Source organism: Danaus plexippus, chromosome 10 (assembly GCF_018135715.1).
Source record: "Danaus plexippus chromosome 10, MEX_DaPlex, whole genome shotgun sequence".
Classification (NCBI taxonomy): domain Eukaryota; kingdom Metazoa; phylum Arthropoda; class Insecta; order Lepidoptera; family Nymphalidae; genus Danaus; species Danaus plexippus.
This window is the reverse complement of record NC_083543.1, coordinates 1,252,579-1,280,114: the sequence shown is the minus strand read 5'-3', so window position 1 is coordinate 1,280,114 and position 27,536 is coordinate 1,252,579. Positions and strand designations below refer to the sequence as shown.

At 28.8% G+C, this 27,536-nt stretch overlaps 1 protein-coding gene across 6 annotated transcripts; it reads right to left on the bottom strand.

Annotated features, from left to right (window-relative positions):
- Positions 1-1,558: 1,558 nt before the first annotated feature.
- LOC116766827 (uncharacterized) lies at positions 1,559-27,081 on the bottom strand. Of its 6 annotated transcripts, none has more exons than XM_061521574.1 (9): positions 26,880-27,081; positions 9,351-9,477; positions 8,477-8,629; positions 5,684-5,824; positions 5,290-5,404; positions 4,976-5,072; positions 4,213-4,297; positions 3,806-3,850; positions 1,559-2,916 (listed from the first exon to the last, which is right to left on the bottom strand). In XM_061521574.1, exons 2-9 carry the CDS (start codon positions 9,445-9,447, stop codon positions 2,789-2,791), a joined length of 861 nt encoding a protein of 286 aa, XP_061377558.1. In that variant the 5' UTR covers positions 9,448-9,477; positions 26,880-27,081; the 3' UTR covers positions 1,559-2,788. The 6 variants fall into 6 exon arrangements, with proteins under 6 accessions (XP_061377558.1, XP_061377559.1, XP_061377560.1 ...); XM_061521575.1 differs by having other exon boundaries at positions 3,806-3,847; XM_061521577.1 differs by having other exon boundaries at positions 2,723-2,897.
- Between the last annotated feature and the right edge of the window lie 455 nt (positions 27,082-27,536).

The following is a 27,536-nucleotide window of genomic DNA, read 5'->3' as shown; positions in this document are numbered from 1 at the left end:
TTGCAGTACACACAAGAACATTTAAAAATAAACAAAAATACGATCATAGAATATGCAAAAGTGGTGTCATTGCTAAGCTAAGCTTAACCAATCTCTTACAGACAACCTTAAGAGTGAGGAAACATTAAAATGAAAAAATACTAGAATAAATTTAATATAACAACAAAGTTATTTTAAACAATTATAATTAAACTTTGAATAAATATAGATACTGTCATATACATAATATGTGATTTACGTACATAAAAATTGTGACACTTAAAGATACTCAAGTACATAAACTAATTAATACAAGAAACAGATAAGAAGGTCAAAGAAAATTGTAAAGAATGGAGTAAAGAAGGGAAAGTTTGTGAGAATTAAGTCAAAATCTGATCAGAAGCTCGAATTTGTTCAATAATTCTCCCATAATGTTAGTTTAGGATTTGTCACCATAATGTAGTAGGGACATAGGCATAGACTCTATGCCATAGAGTAAGAATATTTGTTAGTTAATATTAAAAACTGTAAGAATATTTGTTAGTTAATATTAAAAACTGTAAAAAGTGAGTTATTATATGGACAGCACAGTCCAGAATAAAAAACACCAGGCTACATTTAGTTGCAAAACAAAAGTAGGAAGAAAATTGAGATAATCTAAGGTATTCAGTTCATTTTGGGTAAAAAGTATTTGCTAAGGATTTCAAGGACTAAATTAGGAGGAGTATTCATTTGACTTTTGTTCCATCGTAGAAGCATTCATCTTGTTCATTAATTTGTTTTATTCCTTTGTTAAGCATTGGACTTTTTGATCAAATTTTGTATGTAATTATATTAGGAATAAAATGCACGTTTTACTGAAATGGTTCCTTAAAGGTTTATATATGTAAAAGCTTACATATATACGTATTTATTGCAATTTGGTTCAATGCCGCTAAGCCATCAGTGATTTTATTTATTCAATTAATGTAGGAGGTGGAAGATGATTTCAGTTTTAGGAAAAAATATAATTTAAGTTACAATTAAATATAATATTTCAATTTTACTATCGATGCTAGATTTAAACCAAAAGCTTTTCAAGTAACGTTGTAAAAATCGGTCAAGAAACTTGAATTATATAGTAACTCCGCCACGAGGCAACTGTTGATTTGACATTGGAAGGGCAAAAGTTATTTGTTAGGAAGCTCGCTTTAAGTGAAAGAAATTATCCCTTAGTATTGAGATTTTCTGAACAGGAGGTTGTATAACGTCCAAATGAAACTATAATATAGTGAAGTTTATGGGCTCTTAAATAATATTAAAACTGTTAATAATATTAAAAATAATAGTAAAAAAATATTGTCAGTAGGATTTTTTTCTTTTTCGGAGTAAAAGAATACGTGCCACAAAAAAATACTATATTCCATATAAAGTTTAAGAGAACTCTAATATCCGATATTTCTTTGTTGCCTTATAAATATGCTTATTAAATTAAGAACAAATTCTATGACAAATTTTAATAAGAGGTATAAACAAAATGATTTTATAATAATAACAATTAAAAATAATAATTTAAAGAGCACTATAAATAAAACAGCAATTTAGAAGTATAAGTTATAATAAAAGTTCATATAAGTAAATTACAGCATTAATAGATATAATATAAACTAGCACAGTGTTCGAAATATATAATAAATCGTGAGCATATTTTATTTAAAGATACAAATGACTTATTTTATAATTTCTTGCATTATTCAAAGTTCGAGTGAGACATCAATTCTTCCCCTGATTGTTGTGTCACCCGCACTTAATAATCGATGAAATATTTCAAGTATGAATTATGTCTAAATACCAATTACGTATCTACATATTTACCGCTTGTGCGTCTGCTTTTCATTGGTCTAAGCTCTCACAGTGCACAGTTAAGCCTTATATTATTTATGTGTAAATTTCCCCGACTTTACACATGGAAACATTAAGTGAAAATAAACAAAGAATTCTTATAATAGATTCACAACTCTCATAGACATTTCAGTGATCTCTGCTCTAAACAAATTAAAGCTATACGATATTCTTAATTTACTGAAAGCGACGTATAAGCCTTCCATCTCGAAATGTCTAACCACAATCGAATCTCAGAACACTCCCATCGAAGGAGGTGGTCCCCAATGAAAAAATTATCTTAATTATTTTGCTTATTATTTATGACTAAGACTTACTAAAACATCTAAGGCAAGGTATGACAGAACTAGCATCTTTATGAGAAATTTCAAAAAATAGAAACAAGTTGCTTAATCTTAAATTTAATAATAGACTTTAACTTTCATACTACAAAAATGCTAAGAAGCAAAATTTTATTGCCAAAAAAGCTAAATCTTCACACGATAACTATTCTTCTAATAAACCTAACAATAATGAATATAAGTAGTGCACTACACTTAATATTATATTGTGTCTAATTGAATAAATCTGTAACATATTTTTATGATAACTTTTATATTCTTAAAATTATATTATGATTTTATTTTTATTAAAAATTGTTATAATGACAGAAAAACTCCACGCATTTTATTTAGAGGCACTTATCAAGTGGCTGGTTATGAAACATATATTAGTGCACGAATTTATTGCTATATAGCACAAAATCTTAACTATAATTAGCTAAATATAATGTCGAAGTTTATCACAAATATTGTAAGCAATTGGACTATTTGTCATATAATATTAATAAAGTCCATCGTTTACTCATAGAAATAATGCTTCATATATGTAAATATTCGTCTCTGTTGTTATATATTGTTGACGTATATTTAATATATTATTTGGTACATTAAGCATCTGGTGCACGAATCTCGACGGTGACGGATGCAGGTCCAGCAGCTGTTGGGGACCTTAAGATCGCTGATCTCAAGGATGTGGCCGAGTGTCCACTGCTCGCTCTGGATCCACGGCGGGAACCTTAAACACAGTAACATTGACTATCGTAAGGAAAATAAGCAAATCTCAACCGACTTCAGAATAAAAGAATCTGACTTTTTTTTTTTTGAATTAGTGAAATTGAAGACTAGGTCAGATTTTTAAGATACATTGCAATATTTTTCAGGTAGATATGTAATAAAGGCAGTCGATACATAAATTTATGTGGGACGTTCTCTGCATTAATCAAATTTGTATAAATCTTAAGGAAACAATAAGAAAATCAACTGAAATAAATGTAACACGTGTACCTCTTATTTCAAAGTCGGTTGGAAATACTATCTTATTTTATTATAACAAGCCCATTTTATAATATAACAAGGTATATTTTATATCCATGCTGTTTTAGAATAATTTTAAAGGAACCAATTTTTTCGTTATTTTTCTATTTAACAATAAATTTCAATCCTACTTGCTTATAAGCATTAGCTATTTACTTTCTAAATCATGAAATCGTAAAGGAAATTAATCCATAAAATGTCCTGCGAATTCTGAAACTTCAAATAAAATGTTATCTATTCAAGAGAATTCTTTTGTAAAATTTTATTGTAGCATGCTTATAATATCGTTGCCTACTATTTATGTGCTAGGAATGTTAATTGATCAATAATCAATTGTTTAAAAATGGCCAGGCAGTTTAAAGTTTAAATAAAGCAGTTTTAATTTTAAACAATTGATTAATTATCAATCAACTCCCATCTACTGTTATAGGATAGTTTAATTTTCCGATTGGTTTTATAAATCGTCAATTGTAATAAAATTTATAGTAGAGAATTTTCGACTTATAAAGCAAGATAATAATTATCATGCATATTGCAATCAACTAAGCACCGCAAAACGTGGCAGAAATAAAATATATATTCCAAGTAACCTGAGGTCTTTCGGTGTAGCTGATGGCTTTGGTGATGTCGTGCTGCTGGTAGATGAAAGTATGTATGAGATTTGTGAGATCATCATAGAAGCGGACATTGAGATTTGGTAGAGCAATAAAAAATATAAAACAAAAATAATCAGAGACACCACAAGATTTATTATGCAAAATTTATTTAAAAAATGTTAAGAAATGTTACCTGCTCCAATAAAAAACCATTAGTGACACACTTTGTAACTCTATACTTTTCTTGTGATAACAAATTTTAGTTAAAAAAAAAAGCAATAAAATAATAATGCGACATGAAGCTCGACATAATATAGGAAACAATAACAACTGTTTAACTCAAAGATACTACAAAGATAAAAAAGAAAAGACACAAAACGAAGCGTTTTATACTAAAGTACCAGGAATTGGTGAATGTGGTCTAAGTTCCTGTTGACTGGCTTGTCGTGATGGAGGACGCATGCTCACACGGGAGCCACGGCGATCCTGAAACATGAAAGGAAGAAAAAGATAAAAAAAGTCTCTATATGTAATTAATGTAATAATAATCATTACGCTGGACATTGGGTATACGTTTCCTCTTAAAATGTCATTGAAACTCCTCTAATATTTATGTGAATAAAATCACTTTTTGGATAAACTATTTAATGTTTGTTCTATTCTATTTTGCATATTCTATTAAAATCATATAAAAAAAAAAAAAACTATTCCAAAATAGTACGTACGTACGTACAAAATAGCTATGTAGGTATGTTTAAAAAGAATGTCACAGAACTAAAGAGTAAATAGTAATAGCGATAATTTCAACTCACTTTAATATATCAACTAAGTACTTTTGAAAACGTACATACATACAAACATACGGACATACATACATACACTTTTGAAATTTGCCAAATTGTTCAGACGCTGATATAGACAAGCATATACGAAAACTGGGGAGTTCTGGGAATTTTACATACATACGGGTCGATATTATAACCGGCTAAAAATAAAATAGTTTTTAAATTAAAAATAAAATAGGTTATAAATTATAATCGATATAGAAAATATTAAAGAGACAATCGCTTTCAGAACTATGAAAGGATAATGCATGAAACAGTTATAATGTATAAACTCAATAAATGCTTGCTTGAAATATTATTCAGGAAAATATTAATCTACCTGAGCATGAAGTAGCTTGGAGTCACGTAACAGAGAAACGTTCATGAGCCGTGGATTGGGTGTGTTGAATATAGTGCGATTCTCCCGCCATCTAGCTCTGAAATAGGAGATAAAAGTTTATTGACATGGGAGTTTCAGTCCATTGTTTTTATATGTAGTCAATCTATATTGAAAGCATTCAAGGAATTGACGAAATTCAGAAGATTTATTATAAAAATCGAAACTACGTAATGAAATGTTTCATTTGAAACATGTTTAAAAGTGATAATTTGACGAAATCGTCTATATTCTAGAATAAAGTTATAACAATTTACCTGCTAAACAAACGCAGGACTACGCAGATGATGACAAACATCAGAGCCATCCCAACTAACACACCGATCATAGCCGGATCCAGAGTCTGCGTGGACTCCTCAACTTGCTTGACCGCTTTTGTTTGCAAATATTTTAAACATAATATTATATAGTACAGACGAATTACTCGAAGCTTTGCATCTGTACTCATTGAAGACATGCAAATCTGACTTAAATCGGTGTCAATTTTAAGTAAAGAAATGATATTTTGATTGATTATAATAAAAAAATTTAAGATACATATTTAAGACGGAGGATTGAGTGTTCACTTTTTGACTTTGGGCTCAAGATAGAATATGTATAAAACGCGTTAATAAAGTGCTTAATATATTTTATTTCCAAATCAATACTTACGGTTACAAACGACACCACCATCTGAAGTCAATTCCGCTACCATTTCATACTTGCAAACGCAACGATCGTTTCTGCACTCCGTTTTGAACACCATTTCCTCGCATTGTTCGTTGAAGATACACGTTTCGTTTACCCCAGCCGCTGAATATTCAGAAAATAATTAAAAAATCAAATTTCTTAAGGGCGACCTTCACAGATGTTCAATCAAATTTAAATCAGTTTGTGACTTTTTGATTTCCCTATATGGAAGAAAATCCTAAAGATGTAAAGTTCTCGTGGAAAATGAAAAAATTAAATTTTACACATGCATTTGTCACTCTTCGCATCGCTTAATTTTGTTTTTTTTTTACTTTCTAGTAACATGGATCCAAAAGTAAAATGCTTTTACTATCTATATAAAAACTTTGTTGATTAAAATATTTATTTAGTCATACAAGAAGTAACCTAAAATTTGATCAAAAGGAGTAGCACGACCTTGATCGTATTATGTTTCTAAGTTTATATAAAAGGCATTATTAAAATTATACAATAAAAAAAATATAAACAATAAATTAAATATTATTAGATATTCTGAAATAATTAAATATTGACGAAAGCAAATATATTTTATATGTAAACAGATTTTGACATAGGGGGAGAAAGAAATTAAATATTTTATTTTGAAAAATATAACTTTAAGTAAATAAAGTAATTATTAAAAGAAATAAATGAATGATTCATTCGCAATTAGTTCACCGTGTATAAATCTAAATATGTTTACACTTTAACATGCAACAATTCTCAGGTAGATAAAATCAAATTTTCACATGAAATAGACGTTTTAAGTATAAATGTAGAGTTACACTTCGAAAATATATAATTAAAAGTAATATTTTTGGTATGATTTGACACTGGCATAAAATAATTACTGCATTGCATTATACACATTGACGTGGTCGTGGACACGCGACGCCCCACTTTGGGGAAACATGCATCGATTTTGCTGCATTTTCATGTTGTCCTGATAATTAACAGTTTAAAGTAAACTAGGTTACGACCTTTTTAAGAAATCTTTTATGGTAAACGTTATGAGACTCATTGTTTCGCTGACAAAGAACGTTTTATTTTAATCTTACTGTGAACAGTTCAAATTTATTCTGAAAGAGTGTCAAAACTACCTTTTTTATATTTTGCATACTTGTCATTTAATGTGAAAGTTTAACATGATGAAGTTTTAATATGATTTGTAAGAGGTCAGGTCTCAAAAGAGGAATCTGGATATTGACAATACTTTGGCAAGCGTCTCTTAGAAGACAATGTGGGCTTCCGTTCTGGAGACTGTAACTGACTGCGATTGTGGCCGAAATGTATATTTTGTCATCAGCGACTAAGAGGGGCTCTTTAGGGAATCAGACAGAGAGAGCGTAATCGACCTCTTTTTATATACATTTATTACTGGCGAATTCGGAAGCGGCCAGATGTTTTCAAATAATTTCTTCGAATTTGCCTTTAACTGCTTTACTGGTAAATTAGAGATCACACTGGAGACCAAAGTTACTTAAGATCCAGGGTCCAGCTGTAGCTATGGGCATGAATTTATTTTGAATCACCATTTAAGTTCAAAGGTGAAATATTTGGCTTATTTCTAAGAAATATCGTACTTTTAATACTTATAAAGGGGTATAGGTAAAGATCGAAAGGACCCTCAAATCGAGTTTATTTGTGGGAAGAAATAAGATGACTCCTAGATATTTGGAATTTTTGGCAGTCATATCATCAGTAGAATAGAGGCGATGGGTCAAATTGTTTGAGATAAACAGTTTATTTATGGCTGTCGCTGTTTTTAAAAGCAAGTAAAGATATTTTCTAGGAATCTATAATAATTATAAACGGTGGTAGAAAAGATTGATGTCACTCTTATAAAACCATCTGAGAGGCGACAATTTGAATTTAATTTTGAAAGTTTCATTACTGGGTATTAAAAAGATTCTTGCACAAAAATAGTACTTATTTCTTACTTTAAAAAAAAGTTATTGTCAGGAATTACAGTGTGGGTTTAGTTGGGTTCTTTATAAATGTTACACATGAATTTTAACTTGATACCTGCTTATTTTATATAAAATCCGGAAACATGAAAATTTTGAATTTATAATCATCAAAACTAGAGCGCACAGATGTTAGAATTTTGTGAATTAGTTCGTTTGTTTTGTTTAAGCACATGATTAATATTTCCTAATAATTTTACGAAACAGAGCATTGAATATTGAAATATTAAATAGTTGTAACGCAATGTCAGTTACTGAAGATTATTGATGGGACGACAAAATAATATTTTAATTCTGGCCAGAATCCCAAGTGTTATAAAATAAACAAAACAATGCATTTAGAAGTAAGATTTAAAGAAATCACATCAACAGTTACTGTCACGCGAGTATATAATGACACTAACGCTTTACGTTTTCTAAAGTATTTAAATAAAACAGTTCTTACTGAAGTTAATTAAATAAAAGTTTTAAATTTTATTTTAAAATTAAATAAATATTAAAAGTTAGGACGTCTAATCTATAGAAATTCTTTAGTGACTAAGTTAATGACATGCACTTAAGAATTCATTATTCAATACTTAACTCAGAAGGTAGTTCCACACGAAAGCCAAGAAGTTTTAAAGAAACCTACTCTGCAAGTCGTATGGTAATTAACACTTACAGAGCTTTGGAAATCTTAGAGGTACTTAATGATGCATAGATTCGTTTAAAAGGTTCAATCATTATTCGATAGAAGTACTTTAAACAGTATTACATATAAAATACTTACGTTTACCACACTTGTCCACATGGTTCGTAACAGGATAATCAGAGTGACAACGGCAGATCTTTTGTACTTCATCGCATATTGATTCAGGAAAGCCGCACTCCATAACCGTGGAGCAGGCGTCACCGTACATCATGTTACCACGTTTCGTTGGATCTAACAATGAACAATGTAAATTTCCATTACAATTGTATTAAAGAATATTATCATAAAATAATTTTTGTAAAAATTTCATTACAATGGCGTATCTTTAAACAGATTTTAATCATTTTTAAAATATTAGTAATAAAAAACTTTCCGTTTAAAAAAAAGTGAAAGAGAAATGTCGTTTTAAAATATGCTGTACATTTTAAAAAGGTAACTTTTTACGGTCTGTAAAACATGGTCTTTCAAGTAAGATTAAAACTGCATAGCTGAATTGTTTGGATTAGCACGCGGTTTGCGGGTCTCGCTTAATGTTTCTCGAGTTGCTTTTTACACTTGAACTGTATTACTCTCTCTTAAATGCGCGTAATTTTTTTCTTCAAGTCACATCGTAATGATCCAGCTAAGATTTAATGTTCCATTCAAGGTTCAAAATATAGTGAGGATAAAATTTGTATATTGTTTTAGGAATTAGTTTAAATTGTCAACAACTAATTATTTAATTTGTTCATTTTATGTATATAACTTCTAATTGATAAGACAAAGCATAGCAAACAGGACATACAAATTCTTAAATGTTCCAAAATATTTTAAACAACTTATTTCATATCCTCCATAATGAAATAATAAGCAATTTAAAATGATTTCCACTATTTTCAATTATAATTTAATTATAATATATGTACAAAAATAACTTTTTGACGATATATTTTCCTTTTAATACTAATCTTACCAAACGAGGCGGTGGTGAGTTCCATTTCGGCTGAACAGCACCCGAACGCGAGCAGCGCTGCAAGCGCGGCCAGCGCACGGCAGCGCTCGCCCCGCATGCTGCCTACCCGCGTCACATGCCAATAAAACTAAAACATATAATTATGATCCATTTCAAAACGGTAATTTTTAATATTACTAATTATAATTCATCTAGATGTAGAAGTTATTATATTTTTTGGTTATATTCGTGTTGCGATGTCTTGGAACAAAAAGTAATACAACAATAAATTTGTATTTTCTGTTAGCTTCTTGAACCCTTGTAAATATTTCCGATAATAGACGACCATTTCTCATAATAGACGACCCATTGAAACTTACATGAAAACGACTTTCATTATGATAATGTAAAAAGTTTAAGGCAATCTTTATAATATATTCCTTACATCAAAACCGATGTTTTAATAGCATGCAAAATAATATATAGTCAAGGTGGCTAATTTAAGGTATTCAAAATTTAATAATTAATTATTATCTATATAAAACATCCGCAATCCTTAGAATCATATTAATTCTGTCAAGTTCATCGAAATAATGGAAAATAAATTTGATTCATGGCAATGTACAATTCGTACACGTCTCTTCAACAGCATTTGCTCTTATAGATTAAGTACATAGTTTTTTTCATAATACGCTACTCACAATCAGATGGAATAGTACATTTATAATACTATACTTAAACTGAAGTCATTCTAGGTCGTATAACAATTTTTTTTTAAGACAATTGATGGAGAATATAACGTAGTTTAAAATAGTTTATCTGAGTTACTAAACTGTTTAGCTGGTATGCAAATGATCACTTATCTGATAGCAAAATTATTTTTCTACTACTCAATTAATTAACCCGATTCAATTATAATAATTGACAATTATAATTAACCAAGTAGCTAATATGCATATTAAACTAATTCTAGTAATGTGATATTAGCCAGCACATTTGATTAATAATTTAATCTCGCCGATCCAAACCAGACCGTCACATTAAATATGACCTAAAGGATTCATTGTAATTTGCGACCCGCAATTCTATATTTGAATTGGTAAATACTTTGGAAACAGCTGGAATACTGAATCCAGAATTAGCATTAGCGTAGTGCAGCTTGAATATAAACTGGTCTTGAAATAGATAAAGATGTTATACTCTCAAAGACAACATTGAAATCCAAACTCTCAAAGACATTATGTTAATTATGTATTTTAAAAAATATTACACTTTGTTTGGAGTAAAAATTGCATAAATGTCATAATGTTTTATTGGGGACAAAGGACTTAACAACATTTTGACCTTATTAATTTGAAGAGAAGGAAGTAAGGAGTTTAGTCCAATTAGGGTTTTATTCAGGCTTGTGTTGTCCGTAATTGCTTAATGAATCTTCTGTTTTTTTCATATTGAATTGAAATTTTAGTTTTATAATGATGTGTTTATTATATCCTAAAAATTTTTGCTTCATTTTTAGAACCTTTAATTAATTGGAGTATCTAAAAACACGAATAATATATTTTTTAAGTTCCTACCTACAAATGTATTTGGAAATAATATTCAGAGAGAAATAGTAATATCTACCTAATACTTGCTTATGTAAAATGTGGAGAATGAGGCCATCTTCTTTTATGTCACAAGACTTCTTACGTTATTTCGTAAATGCTATGCAATGTTACAAGAAAATTACACACAATTTCAGAAAATGTATCCCATGTGCTATCTTTAAGTACTAGCGTATGTATCTATATGTATATATATATATATATGTACATATTTATACATTAAAACCATAGTTTTTTTTTAAAGGTTTAAAAAGAAAGAGGTTTCCACATTAATTTCCTTTTCATAGAGTATCTCATCGTTTCGGTGATGGGATATTTTTTGTTTAGAAAATAATGATTTATATACAAGCACTTTAAAATAATACAAGAAGCAATACTAATTGAAATTGCAATATTCTGTTACTTACTTAATGGACATTTATTGAAGTTTTTACCAGCATATTGAAACCGATAGTTTTAAATATTTTAAAATACCGAAATTTATCCATCCTTTTAATTTTCTGTTCTAGTACTGTTATGAAATGTGACATTAAAGGGATACTTTTGTTTTAAAGCCCCTAAAAAAGATCAGAATATGCTAGACAATTCAAATTAAAAGGTCCTCAGACGCCAAAAGCTGTTAGTTGCTTCGCTCCTAATATTGTTCAATTAAAAAGATAAAATTTTATATTCATTCCTAATTTATATGAGAAGTTAATAAAATAAAACATTATTTTATATTTACTATTTGTTGAAGATATGATTTTCAAGAGCATCAGTAGGTCCTTTCCTAAATGTGGTTTCTGTGGGAAACCAAATCAAAGGATAAGTAAATTCAGAGTAAAAACGCTTAACTAATCCCAAAGCAGTTGTATCAACTTAAAATTCGCCGAAACAGCTATCTTGTTTATTTATACTGTGGGCTAGGCTAACCTTTTTGGATTACACTGAAGGACAAAAGGGTCACAATATAACATTATCTCTATATTAAAGGAATTAAATATTACTTTGAAAATCCATTTTCTAAATTATTCATTAAAAATCAACGTTAACTTTGGACATAACTACTTCTTTTGAAATATGTTTCATGTAATTTATTTTTATATAAATAAGATAAAATATCGTGTCGTCCTTAAAACAAACTTTGATCTCGTTTAGCAAATTTAAAACTTTTATGTTACAAATACCCGAAGAATATTTTAAGTTGTTTTTAAAAAACATTCTGTTCTTTGAGATTTACTGGCAGAAAATCCAGAGTTTTATGTAAATCTTGTTCACCGCAAAAGATATTTTATTAGGAGATAAAAACTTTTTAATGTAACAGCTTTTTTATTAAATTGTCTTCGTTGTGTAATATAAGTATATATAAATATAATATTTTAAACAGTTTTTTAATATAACTAATATTATATAATATAGGAAGAGACGAAACCTCTTAGCATTCAATGGATTCACCGTGCGGGTGCCGGGTCCGTCGCGTTGCGGGGACAGGAGTTTCAACAGTGCCTGGGACTTGCGACCCTGGTGGAGGTTTAAAGGGTCCCTATAACTCCACCGTCCGAGCTTCTCTCTCTATCTAACCAAATTTGAAAATAACTTACTAGGGCTGCCTTCGAAGATCGTTCCAAGAATGAATTGATATTAGTTCTGGACAGGCCCAAGTCTTTTAGTAGATTGTAGAGAGATTTAACCGTTATACCTCTCGCTCCCACATCTACTGCGTACAAATCCACGACGAATCTATATCTAATGAGTTCGTTAGTGAGCTCATAATATTTATTGACCTTGATGGTATGGTCTTTGGGGATGTTCGTTACTCTAGGAACTGTATGCTCTATTATCACATCACAACGCGCTTAAAAATTACAATAACGAATAACGAATACATAAATACTCGTATGTCTGGTCTGGAAGCCGACGCACAAATACCCTCTGGGATTTTGTATTGTTTCTCATTGTATGTATTTTTTTTTTATATATAAGTAATATACTTTTTGATAACTGAAATACCTTACGTCTGGCATCGTTAGAAGTATCAGTAACTAATGTAGAGCTAGCAATATTGTTACATAACTACATATGTAAACTTCTGATTATTTTAATATAAATGTTATATTTATTTTGACCGAAATTATGATAATAACGAACTAATATTTTACTTAAAAAATAACCTCATTCTTTTAGTTGTCATAAAAAACTCATCTCGCTCGAAAAGATCTTATGAAACGAACTTTTTTTATGATTTCCCTTGGAGATTATGTATAAACTTTTTTGAATTTAATAAATACTATCCATCTAAGTTAATCAGGTTATAGAAGTAGTACTCATGGGAATTCGTAAATGTATATATAACAGATTCTATTCGGCCATATGATGACTGATCTGATAATTATAATGATAAATAAACAAATTTATTTTTATTTCATTATAATCTACCATCCTCTGTTAAAATAATAGTCAAGCTCTGTTTTTGCTTTTTCGATAAACAAATTTTTAAGCTCATTTAAAATATATTCTACAAATGGTTTTCATAATCATTTGAATATACAGAATAGATATTTGTTGTGAAATGTGATATTCTTTATACATAATAGTAAAGTCTTGTTATATGTATTATACTTACGTTTAACGGGACATATAAAAATTTATAACACAATATCATAATATTTACAAAACATTTCAAACACTGAGTGATTTTTTATGTCATTCTCTAAATGGTCGGTCGGTTTCACGATATTGAAGCATCAATCACTGTATAAACGAAGGGGATATATATAAGAACACGTTGCGCCTTCATTGAGAAATAAGTATTAAAGAAAAAATATAATTGATCTACATCAATCAACGCTATTTATGAATAAAATGTTGATAATTAATACGTTCAGTTTCCTGTTGGTTTTAAGTAATTTCGTATAGCTTATTAACTTTAATGAAATAACACTAAGGCTATATTCCGATAGCTTTGTACAAAATCAAAGTTGGTTAATCATAAAAACAATTTAAATGTGCGTGTGTCACGCTCGGGAAAACCGGACGTTATGTACTGGGTTCCTGCGGCCTTGTTAATATATCTTACTGAGCTTTAGTAGAGTCATTTCAATTAAAACATATTGTGTCTTTATATTTTTAAATATATAACAAATATCACATAGTTTCAATATGGTACAAAACATTATATGTTTTTTTTGCATTTGTATGCCTTCAACTACATGTTATTGTGGCAATGTACACAGACGGGCAATTTATAACAAATCAACTAATATTTTAGACAAATAAACAGTAATACTCTTCAACGACTTCTATGAATATTTAACTTTGTAATGGATATTGTTACTTTGTTCTTTAGTGATGTGATACTTTTATAATTAATAGCACTTGTTTTGTAAACCATGAGTCAAAAGGTATCCAAAAGTTTTAATAATAAATATAAAATATATCATGAACTTAATTAGTTGATAGCGTTTTAATAATAATAATGCAAATAAACGAGAGTTTTTGTTACTTTTAACTTAAGCATTTGTAGACTATTTAAAATATAATCAAATATGTTTTGCAAGTGATTGAAGTTATCTAACAAAGACACCTTAACAAAGTACTCCAGATGTCATCGAATTATCTGTCACGAAACAGAGATTATTCACATTGTGCTAAAAATGTGGAAAAAATTAAATTTTATTTTTTATTTTTAATAAATTAATATTATTATATTATATTATTTTTAATAAAATATTGAGATTCGTATAATTATAATTAATATGAAATATATACCATGACATATTTATCAGCTATTAAAACTGTTATGTAATCTTTTTGGATAGCCACGCCATTTTATTATTTTTTTTATAAAAGCAGTAGATAGATAGACAGTACATTTTTCCCGTAAATAAATTGTGTCAAAGCAGTATTTCCATTGATTTATTATTTGGACTGAATTAGTCCAGAGTACTTCTTTATGATAAGATCATAAACTGCGCTGTTTTCAACAAGACGATTTTATGATGATTGTTAGTCATAGCCAATAATATGTCAGTAGAAGCCAATAATAATGTAAAAGCAAATATTTGTTCATATATACTATATTATTTCATTAAGAACAATTAATTAAACAGTTCTTTGTAACAGTTAAATCATAATAAGTGTCTCAAATACGACTGAAAAATTAGGAGTGACAAGATTTTGACATGTATAAGAAAATTTATCAGGCAGTCGTACTATAACCTGAAATCGACTTATATTTCATATGTATGTTACCATTATTCACTTGTATCCTTGTAGAAAACACTCACATTTATATCACAATTAGCATTGTAGTGTGCCAGAACCAATGTTTGTATGGAGTCAGCCTGGAATTGGCTTGATGCCACATTTAAAATCTAATATCGACCCAGCGTATGAACAAAGCTTGTGTATTGTAAAAAGTAAATAATATAAATACATATTTAATTGAAGCAAGAGAAGCCAAAGATGTGGTAATACTTTAATAAGTTCTAATATAATTATTTGAGAATAACTTAAACAAAAGGTTTGATAATATAATACAACTTAATAAAAGTGTTTTAAAGTAATACCTGCCTTTGTTTCAAAATGAATAGAAATAAACGAAGTGGAGGTAAGTTAGCAATTTTCGACTGTCCATAAAACTAAAATGCCGGACCATTATCATATCAGTTACCAAAGTTACTTTAATAGTAAAATATTGACATTGCTTCCTACATATATTTTATTATTATTATATTTATTTCACACTAAATTTTTCATCGTATAAAACGTTCTGCTGTTTTGTTTCTGGTATTGTATAAAAAAAACTATTTGACACAATTACACTAAATTGTTGACACATTTAGAGTTTTACATTTCATGCCTTTGTTTTGGAACTGCATTCAATCAAATTTTCTTCCCGGAATTACCCTGTGACAAGTTTTGTTGAATCCCATAGAAATATAATCTGTAATGCAAAGACTTTATAAGTTAAAATTGTTTGAAATGCGCACGCATGCGTGGTTCTATTACCGCAGTGCGCGGCGCCTTGGAGACGAGTAAAAGCGTGAGGATTTCCCATTAAACTAAAAAAATATGTGACGTACCGACACACATTTTGTCCAATTCCTAGCCAATGCTTGGAACGATCACGATACACAAATTAAATGCACTAAAGGGTCTAATTAATAGTTTTTATAATTCGAAAAAACCCACCGTCTTTGAGTACAGACAGATATTTTCAACAATCATTTATATTATGTGATATTATATGCATGACGAATCAATTATATATAAATGTATATATATTCCGTTTCAAACAAAAGCTTATGCGACTTTATAACCTCATGTCTTACACGACATTATATAAAGTGACAGTTAGTAAAATAATCAATAAAGACGCTCACATGTAGTTTTCTTTGTGTTTAGTAAATTAACAGTACCGTTGACTCACGCTTGCTAATTATCAAAGTTTGTTTGAAAGAAAGCTCGCGTTTGTGATTCACTGTTTGAGTTGTTTTGACTTGCTGTGAAGGACCATTGTTTGTAAAATGTATAAAGAAAATTACAGTCACATAGTTGAATTCCTAAATAGCGACAGACTCGTATGCCCAGAGCTAGGCTTATGAAAATATCATATAAAAAAAAATATCATTATAGATACCAAAAAATTATCATAAAATATTGAACTCAATTGTATTTTAAAGGTTAACCTCTTAATGAAATAATTTACAATGTAACTTTTTCATTGACATAATGTTACTTAAGAGTTCTTTGACTTTTTAAATTTAAGGGAAAATAACGAAAATATTTAAGTATTCAAATACTTTTTTATCGTTTAAGAAATTAAAATAGTCTATTTTCGTCAGCAACATTATGTTCATATCTCCAATTTTCAATAGTTATATGAAAAATTAAGAAATAGTCTATTATGGAACTTTGCTACAACTTGTTACAAAGTTTGTCATGAAAATGTTAATGAAGAATATATAACAGGAAACTTCTATTTAATAAGATTTATATGAAAGTTCTAAATTTCTTTATTGGATAAACGTATTGCGTTAATTTGTTAGGTCACTTATTATTTCTTTGTTATAGAAAATGGTTATAAAAATATATATTGGTATAATTAAAATAAGAAAAGCAATGGAATAAAGTTCATAGATATTAGTTATATTGATCTTTATCATATGAAAAAACAATGCTTTACTCAATCGTAAGCAATGTTTCCATTTTTTTAATTTTTAATCCAAGTTCATTTTCACGGAATCTACATTTTTTAACAAATATTTTTAGTGAAATTGAAATTTTTTAAGAACATGCAGCGGTGTCTGTCAGCGAATATACTAAAATAACCGTACATCGCTAGTGAAGACTAGTGACTCTTCAAGCTTTTAAGTGATTTTATTTTCGGAATAATTAAGCTTCATAATTTTCCAGTTGAAATTAGTTTCAAACATAATTTGGTTTCAAATGAACACGCTGATGTTGGAGATCAGATTATTTTATTTTTTGTCCATCAGAAAATTTTAAAAAATGCCTACATCTCAAAAAAATTTAAGTAAAATAAAAATATCTTTTATATAATTATTTATTTGCAGTTGAAAGCGTCTGACAACAAGTTTATAACAGTTTTTCGGGTAATTGCAGACTATTTTATAATGCTTCAATTAATCCAAAAGATAATACTAGTAATAAAAAAATTACATGGAGGAACAAAATGCTTGGACAACTGAATAGTACAAAAAAATAAATATGTGAATATCACTCACCTTTTTTTGAAGGTAGTTTTATTGTTATGCTTGAAATAAATAAAGCAAGAATGTTTAAAATAAAAAAAAATTGAGTTTAAAAAAATTGGTCGACTAAGTTACGGCAGTCTTAACGGTCAGAAGTAAGGTTTGATGTTTATATTCGTACGATAAAACCAAATAGGTTTCGTTGAGTTTTAAAAATATTACACCTGATCTTCCCAAAACATAAACTCAGAAATAAATTTTAAGAATAAAAATGCAACAACATGTGCCTCAACTAGGAGTCAAGGTTGTTGATTGTTTTCATCTGTTTCATAAGAACAAGTGTTTCCTCCTATTTTCTATTTAAGCACTAATGTTGTTCAACAGAGCATAGTTTTTCATGTTACTTTGGCTTGAATTTTTGGAATATATCGAATATGGTTCTGTATAGTGAAAATAATAAGCAATTTCAATATTGCTGTTATGTGTTAAAATTTATTCACATAAAAAAAAAAGAAGTACGAATACTCGTGGATTAGATAGGACAAGATTTTTACGCAAAAGTATTACTAGGCTCATGATTACGTTGTTATACAGGTATATTTAGTCATAAAACTGATATTTATTGAACAATAAATTACGAAAATACAATTATGTTGAAGTCATTTCCCAGGAGTAGCTAAATATTGAGAACGACTAGAAACCGAAGGTCACTTGGAAAATATAATATCTGTGACAGAAACAAAGGTTAGTGATGTTATACTGATAACTAATTAATACATATCACATCTCTACTATAAACATATTAAACAAGGCCAGAGAACACAAGGAATACAACACCAATTACCGAGTTTACAAAATAAAACTATTAAAAAAATATGAGTAAAAAAATAAATTTTAGGATTAAAAAGTTATTTATCTGTTAAATCAACATCATTTTTTTTTTAATCACAATAACATAAGAAAAGTGTTGAAAATTTTTCTTCTAAGAACTGTGAGTAAATTTTATATTTTTTCTATATAAAATGATAGTAACCCTATAGTATATCTTCGATCTAGTTTAAATTTATCTATACAAAAGTGTTTGTGTATATTACTGAACGTGAAATTAGATTCCTTTATAATGTCAAGTTCAGAAACAATAAGCCGAAATTTATAAACAATATATTTTAGAGCTAGAAAATGTATTGACATTTCGCTTATTAAAACTATTGCAACGTACATCGCGAAAATAAAGGCTGCATGTGTAAACCTAAAATAAAACGGTTACAAACTGATGACATTTTTATTGGTTTATATACCAAATAAATATAAAAATACACAAGAAATGTGATTTATAAAAAATAATTTATATCTTAATAGAGATTTATGTCAGAAAAAATTTTGAGAAATACAAATATAGAAATGGCACTCACATATCATGAAGGCAAGGCCCATGTGTATCAAATAGGCACACAAATAAGTTTATTAAAGAATTTCCTAATTTCGACAACAAAACAGCTACCGCTCTATTAGTTATCGGCGCGGAAGTCTTAAATTGGACGTCAGACTTAAATATCAAATTTGAATAGTTTATATAGTTTCATTTATATCTGCTTAAACATTAAATAATGTTAAAATAAAAGATCTAAGAAGAACCAAATCCGCCCATAAATAATGACTGTTTTCTTATTAGGTAATTATTAACTTATAGTTCTCTAGCATCGACCCAAATTGTTATTTAAATAAACATTTATATTTCCCCTGCTTTATGATAGTCACGACCCTGATTTATTATTACATCAATTTTTGTCTTTGGTTTTTATTATTATCTTAAAAAGAGAAGTCTTATAGACTTTTACACAACTTTTTTTTTAAATATCCTCGCTCTCAATCGCTATAGAAAACCTATTATCTTTTCTTTTGTTCCTGAAAACTGAAGCTCCCTTTGCAATCCTGCTCCAGTAATATTAAACATTGTTCAAGGTAAATATACTTATATTTCAACAACCGGCATTATCCATAATTGTATGAGGGAAATAACGTCCATTACAATCATGAGTCGGCTAGCTAATTCCGTCAAATAGTCGTTTTTAACTGTCTGAATTCAGTGACAATTTAATGAAATTATAAAGGGTTTTGAGAAGGAAATAAGTTATTTTAAATCTTAAGTGTATCTAAAATTGAAGTATAATCTCGAGTAAACACAAAATCTACAAAAAATCTTATATAACAATATAAACCCTTAAAAAGAATGGATTGTTTTTGATCCTTTCAGCTTCACAATAAACAGAAGTGGATCGTAATGAATCTGTTATTTATCAATACATCGGTACAAATAAAAACTTTTAGACTTTAGAAGGGATCAAAGAAAATAAAGGTCTTCTGAATTTCCTTTCACTGAGGGCTCGCCTTAGGAGCGTTGAATTGGAATCAATACAAATGGCTGAGCTATATCTGATGTGCTGAACTTGGGTTCAAAGGGGATGGGGTCAACACTTAATTCTACATATATCTTTTGATATATTTAGCTTTTACAAAAAGCTCGACATAATTTGTTCTATACGTAATATGTCCAGTCAAAATTACTTCTTAGTACTAATGCATTAAAAATTAAAATTATACGTTAAATACCGAAATCTACCCCTAATTGATATTTAGAACAATCGAAATTTTATTTATTCTGATTTTTATATGAAGTAAATGTTGCAAATTATTTATCTATCAAAACTTCATTCATTAAAATTTTATTTCAAGCCAGATAAATTCTAAAAGAACGTTGCTTTTTTAAGGACCACTAGTAATTCAAATAATTTCAATGGTACGTGCTCGAAGAAATTTATCCTTTGAAAATGTTCTTTGAATTTGGTTTTCACGTTATTCATAATAAAATGTTAGAAAAATCAAAAACCAGCTTATATTATAATACCTTCTTGTTATTATTTTGTATCTCGAAAGTCTTTATATACAATAAAAGATATATTTTGCTTTTTTTAACCTAAATAATTACTCTATATTATTTTGTAATATTAATGCTTAAGTTTTAATGACTCTGTCAATAATCAGTTCGTCGTTTAATTAAAGTGGAACCTGATAAACGATAACACAATATCCGTTGCTCAACCAATACTTCCGACGATCGGAATCTCTAGATTTTTTTTTTAGATTAGATTCAACTAATAAAGTGCTCTTATACTATTCTCGATATCATTTTAGAATATACGAAGGACAAGGTAAAGAACAATATTTTTAAAGCTTTTAAAAATTTCAAAACAAAGCCCTATAAAAGATACTTGAATGGCAGACACTACAAAAATGCCGTACTTGTTTAAGTCGATTCCAACAAATAAAAAATTGAAACAATATAACATAACCTACATACAAAAAATAACTTTAATGCGTAGTACTGAATGTATATAAAGCTTTTTCTACACTCATACCTAAAGAGAACTAAACTTTAGTTTTACAAATGTTTATAAATGTGAATACGGTTAAATTTCATTTATTAATTTGAAATACCTTTAGTATCAACAGTAACTTTATTAACATAAATTTATCATAAACAGCATGGCCCCGAGTTTGATAATTAAAATGTCGTTTTTAGGGAGCGCTTAGCACCGGCTGGTACCCGCTGTTAACATCTATTATACCATACCTTCATGAAAATGATAACTAACACCCACTATTCGTAGTTTCAAATAAATTGTTTTATAATTTAAGATGGATTTATAAATCAAAATTAGTAACTACTTACAATTTTTCTTATTTGTATTAGCAATATAAAATGTATATGAGTACCCGAACGAGTGCTATGTGGGGAATTTCAATGAGATACCTGTGCCGTATGACGTGTACAGTTATGCGTCCGAATTTTAATATTTTCATTTCAGAAAAGGCCTCATGTGAATGTTCCGCGAACAAAAAAATATACATCAAGGATATCATGTTTAAGTACTGTGCAATATTTAATACGTTTAAAATAATATATCGATATATTAAAGCACTTGTAGTTCATTTACAAAATTTTAAATTCATAATGTACAATCAGCACATTATGTTTTTTTTTATTCTTTATCTGCCTCGTTTAATGGCCACAAGCCAGTCGTTACGGGACAAATAGCAAACTAAGAGTTACAGAGTACATATCGAAGTATTCTCAACTAATTACTGTAATACGTCTCAAACTTCGTAATTACAGTGATTGCAGCAGTTAAACATTGTAAAGTTTTATAGTGCTTCGTTATTTTGAATGATACTCAGCTTTAAGAATTTATTACATGGCATTATAGTGAGGAATGTGCGACTTAGTTTAGTTTTTTAAATAACTTGAACAAATATCAAGTATCAGATTGAATGACAAGAAAATAATCAAAGATTTCTATTCTTAAAGAACAAAAACTTTTGAGCTATGTATAATAACAAATCCCGTCTAACACGAAGTACTTTATAAAACTTAACATTATTTTTTACGTCTAAATAAAATTTGCAACTTACAGAATACGATACTGCTTTGATCAAGACATTGCAGAGACATATCTCAGTGCAGGAGTTGTGTATGACATTCTTTGTCCCAGATATGTGAGATATACATATATAGTATATACCTTAATATTATAGCCAAAGACTTACTCAAGTATAAAATATAATTGTTAGTCATCAAGCAAGGTTATGAATAAGGTATTTTTTTTTGTAATAAACTAATTATGAAATTATATGAATTTTTAGTCTAATACAAGAAAAGGTGAAAGATCTTTTGGATTATTTTTAGTAAGAGCATGCTCATTAAAATACTTTATTAATCAGCATATTGGCTATACTCGTATATAAATATTTTAGTTTAAGTCATATCTAGAGAAGCACTAACTTTTTTACTGAATACAATCATAGTATATATATTTCAATTTTTTCTTTATTTCTTGCCATTAAAAAAATATTATTATCTTAAAATTTTGTTATACAAGTGAAGGATTTTAAAACATGAGCTCACTAAAATTACAATATGATGTAAACGTTGAAAGTGTTATGTTTTATTTAGTTAGTTAGTTCAGTATTTTGACAACAGTGGTTAAATGTCTATTATTCGGTTTCTCAAAAATGTACGTAATGTTCAGTATCTTGGTACATTGCTTTTGGCACCCTGCACTGAATCGACTGCCAAACGACCCTTGAAAAAAGTAATTCTCGTAACCTCTACGACGCTGATATTAAAATATCTACTGTATTATAAGGACACGTCTTCCTAAAATGAAGTCTTAATTTTCTTATATACATTTTTAATTGCTTGACATATTCATTATCATCATAGTTCGTGGAAAAACAATTTTGAAAATCTTACAATATAATACCTTTACAGTCAACTAGTAATATAGCTGTTTACAGCTTTTTAGGTACTTATGTATTTGTTTGTCATAGAGCACTTTAAGAGAACACTGCCTTTATATCTAAATCTAAATTTCATCTTATTAACCTATTACAGAATTCTTTATTAAATTTTTCTTGTTGAATTTCGAGAGATTTTAAGTTTTCGCACAACAAAGTATCTTCATAATTTCATAAAAAAAAATTTAAAGATGTTTCTTTACTGTAAGTGATTTTTTTTTCAAAATTTTCGTTTATTCTTTTAACGTTACTATTCCTTACAACTTACATTTTGATGACTTTTGATTAAAAAGAAAAAAACTACAATGGACACACAAAGTCATATTTAGGACAGTGTTAAATGTATCCAAAGGTGAAGTGGTAACATAGAAAATAATGCTTTCTGGAATTCATATAAAATATTCCATAAAATTCGAGTCACCAACGTTGTCTTCGACAAAAAAAACCTTGGAAATTTAATGTACTTCGCCTTTTGCTCCCTAACTTTTCAATTTCTTCCGCTTAGAATTTTCAAATATTCTTTTTAGGAGGAAAAAATGTAATGTTCTTTTACATCCGGACGCCACAAATAGGTAAGACCTTGAGGTCCAATTATACCTGGACGCTGCTGTCATTAATCTATGCTAAATTATATTACAAGCATTGCACCGCTGGAACGTAACAGAGAACAAAGAAGAGAAACTGACTTTACTTTCAGAATTTTACATAGCAAATTATTTTACTTTGCTTTGTACATTTCACTTTTTATGGTGCATTTGTGCATGTGCATTTTTGTGCGAAGATAAAATCAGGAAAAGTAAAAGTACGAGCTTGTTTTTAAACAGCCTTTTATTTTTTCCACCAGAACAGTTTTTATATGTCTTATTTCAGAACTGATGGTGGTAAGGATCTTTATTTCATATGCGTTGTGTGGCTCATTTAATGCTCCACTGCTAATATTACTTACATTTCAAATATACATTTTATTGGGAGTTCAAATACACTTTTAGTATTTTGTTATTTTAGTTACTAATTTTTTACTATGGAAAAAAGTTTTACTACAGCTCAATTGTACATAGTGCAAATCCTTCCTTAAGTAAGACTGCTATTTTATAGTCTTAAAGGCTAAATATATGTAAGGTTTAACAAATATTTTCATCGAATTACGTCGGCATGTATAAACATCGATTGAGCATTTCGTGAGCGTAGTTTCATGTACGCTAGTGTTTAACATGTATCTTTGTAATTTTACAACAAAAGTTGACTTACTAAATATTTAACACCCCTTTAATATATTATTCTCGATACCTTTGCTAAGCTAATCTGGACAAAATTTACTTAATTTTAATGTCGTAAAGAATAAATAGTGAGGCAAACAAAGAGGCTCCAAGATTAGCCGAAAGGTTAGCAAAAATTATAAAAAATCATTGCATTGCATTCACATACTTTTTGAAATTCTTACAAATTCTAAGAACTGAGCCTATAGCAACACAAAACCAGACATTTCTATAAATGACGATTTATCCAAATGTTCTGGACCAAGAATGATCAAAAATATTCATCACTGGAGATCAGAAAAAACACAAATAAAGAAACAATTCGTGTTCGCCTCGAGGAATCAAACTATTTCCTTTCTTTTTAAATTACTTTGAAGACAATAAAAACATAAAAAACGTTGTGTCTTTAACACACTACACCATCCATCTTCTCACATGTGGCCCTGGCAATAAATGTGATATTTTTCGAAGATGAGTACATCAATCAATGAAAACTGTAAAATTGTAAAACTGTCAAATTTTATTCATATCCATTCGAGCGGACGACACATAATAAAGTGGATCTATTTTTTGCATACGTATAAACTTGGTTTGTTAACTGTGTCAAATACGCGAGTATTGTATAACCTTTTATTTGGCTATTTGTTTAGATAGTATTGATAACTTAACATTGTAATCTACTTGTAGTTAAAATGTATTGATTTTCTATTGTTTATGGAGAGTGAATTTATTATATAATACCAGACATGAAACAGACACTTTTTTTTGGTTTTCAATATAAAATACCTGAAGACAATTACGCTTAGCATAAAAAAGTTAAAATTTTAAAAATATAGATTGGTTCTTTTTAATGCGGAAAGTATTTATGATTTCACAAAATCGATAGTAAGAAATGAAATGTAAGACTGGATTTGTATTACCTTTCGTATTACAGATTAAAACATTTTCAATGCTTTCCTTACGATCACGACTTCTCACCGTTATATTCTTTCTAGTCATCGCCACTAAAAATCGCACATCCATTGCTTTACATAAGCAATACTGGCATGTAAATGACAAATAACGACTGTCTGACTGTTTTAAAGTATACAAAATAACCTTCATCTTTCTAAGCCATACCTAAGCTTCGCTATGCTAGAAGCTTTAAAATAATTAATTAATCCCCAAAATATGGAATTCTACTGCAACAAAATAGGTCAGCCACACGCAAATCCTTTCTTTGTTACAATACTGAAAATTCAAGTCAATATTTTAGTTGATCCTGCAACATAGCTGAATATTAACAGGATGAAATATTTTGTCCCTGTTTGCAAAAAACGACTAATCTAAGTAACGTAGTAAAACGTATTCTATGGACTGATACAAATGGCTTTGATGATGGTACTTTTTTGTGTTAAGATGTATATAACTGGAAGTCGCATATTTTTATTAAATGTTATAAGATGTACACTAACCTCTTAAATGTGCCGAGGAACAGAGCTGTTTAGAAAAATGAGTCCCTTGTATAAGTTTGATATGGGTATTTGTTAGGAAAAAATAGAAAGAGGATAGCTGAAGTTGAACAAAATTTTAATATTTGTTTCTAATTCTTTTATCTATCGAATACCCAGCTTTAATAAAATATTGTGCTTATGTTAGTACAAACCTTTAGAAGATTTTATATTACGAAAAAATACTTCGATTAATTTATGTATAGGTAACGGTTAGATTAAATCGATATATGAATAAAAATTCAAATTTTACTTGTCAAAATCTTTGACATTACTATGACTCCGACTACAGTTTTATATTAATCTGTCTTTCCATCAGAGTTATTAGAACATAAAACCCTAAAAATATTACATAACAAAGAGACCCCAATTTTTTATCAATTAATTTATACCAGTTCTTGGCAGAAAGGTTAACGAAACAAGGCAGGGAGTTACTTAATTAGGAAAACGAGGTATGAAAGGGGTATTAAAAATTACTTGTACAAATTCATTTTACGCGTTTTATGAAGCCATTTCAACGTTCGTAATGCAATCAGATGGATTACATGATTTGATTTGTTCGGGAAACCAAATAAAAATAAATTAATCTATAATAATTTTCACTAATTTAAATTAATTAACTCGCTGAAAATATGTAAGTGCTTTAATTATGAATTTGTTAATAACTGGATTTTAATATAACTATATATCATAGTCTTTTCAATTCTCTACGTAGGTACTTACAATATTCGTGGTACATGTCAATGTATAACTGGGCCATGCGGTTAAGTACAAGGTTTCAAACAGAATAACAAAAATTTCCTGTATTGCCACTTCAAATGTAACATATCCCTTAGGCTTTCGTGAATCCCTTTTGTACCTACCTGTTTTGTCTCACCTCTCTCTGACAGCAATGCGTACTTTTCATTAAAACATATATTTCGCTATAGATTTTGCTTAAAATAATAATTACACAGTTTTGAATGAAAATATTATAATTATTTAAAAGGTATAATTATGAAGCAAAAACGATTTCACCCGTAAATATTATTTAGGTCAAATTTTCATATATATTTAGAAATTAATAAATATTTATTATATAACATATTTGGATAAGAGTATTTACCGAGTTTGACTCCTTAATTAGTGGACAATTATAACAAATACTTACCCTATCATGTCTCACAAAGGACGGTAAAACTACCCAGGCTTGTGCCACGCTATATTAAACCGTATGCCGTTCAGCAACATGTGTTAAAATCCCCTGCACCGTAACAAAACACTGTCAACAGTCAGATATAATATGATGTTAAATTTAGAAGTTTATATGACACGGGCGCGGCCAAAGAGCTCCGGCCGCATACTACGAGGTCTGAAAGTTAGAGTTGGGCTCTCAGGCTATCGAGCTTTTAATTTTGTATGGGCTACATATAAATATAATATAAGCTTCAATAATTATCTCCTTACAATAAATAGAATTGAATATCGTTAAACGGTAATCGATCCAGTTAATTGTTCAAAAGTTTTGAATGTAATAGAAATGTGGAATATGAAAATGAGTGAAATCTTGGATTTTAAACGTACCAACATTACAACTTATCGTAAATTTGTATACAAATTTGAATATTATATTCATTTGTTCTTTGTAATATCTCATAATATACATAATGTAATTGATTTTTTAATAATATATCCATCGACTATACTGTTCGTTCCCCTCACTATCTAAGTTCTGGGCATGCGCAATAAACTCAGACATAGTCCCCAAATAACTGTTTGCGATTGCAGTAAATTATACATTTGGACAAAACTATACAATTCGACTAAA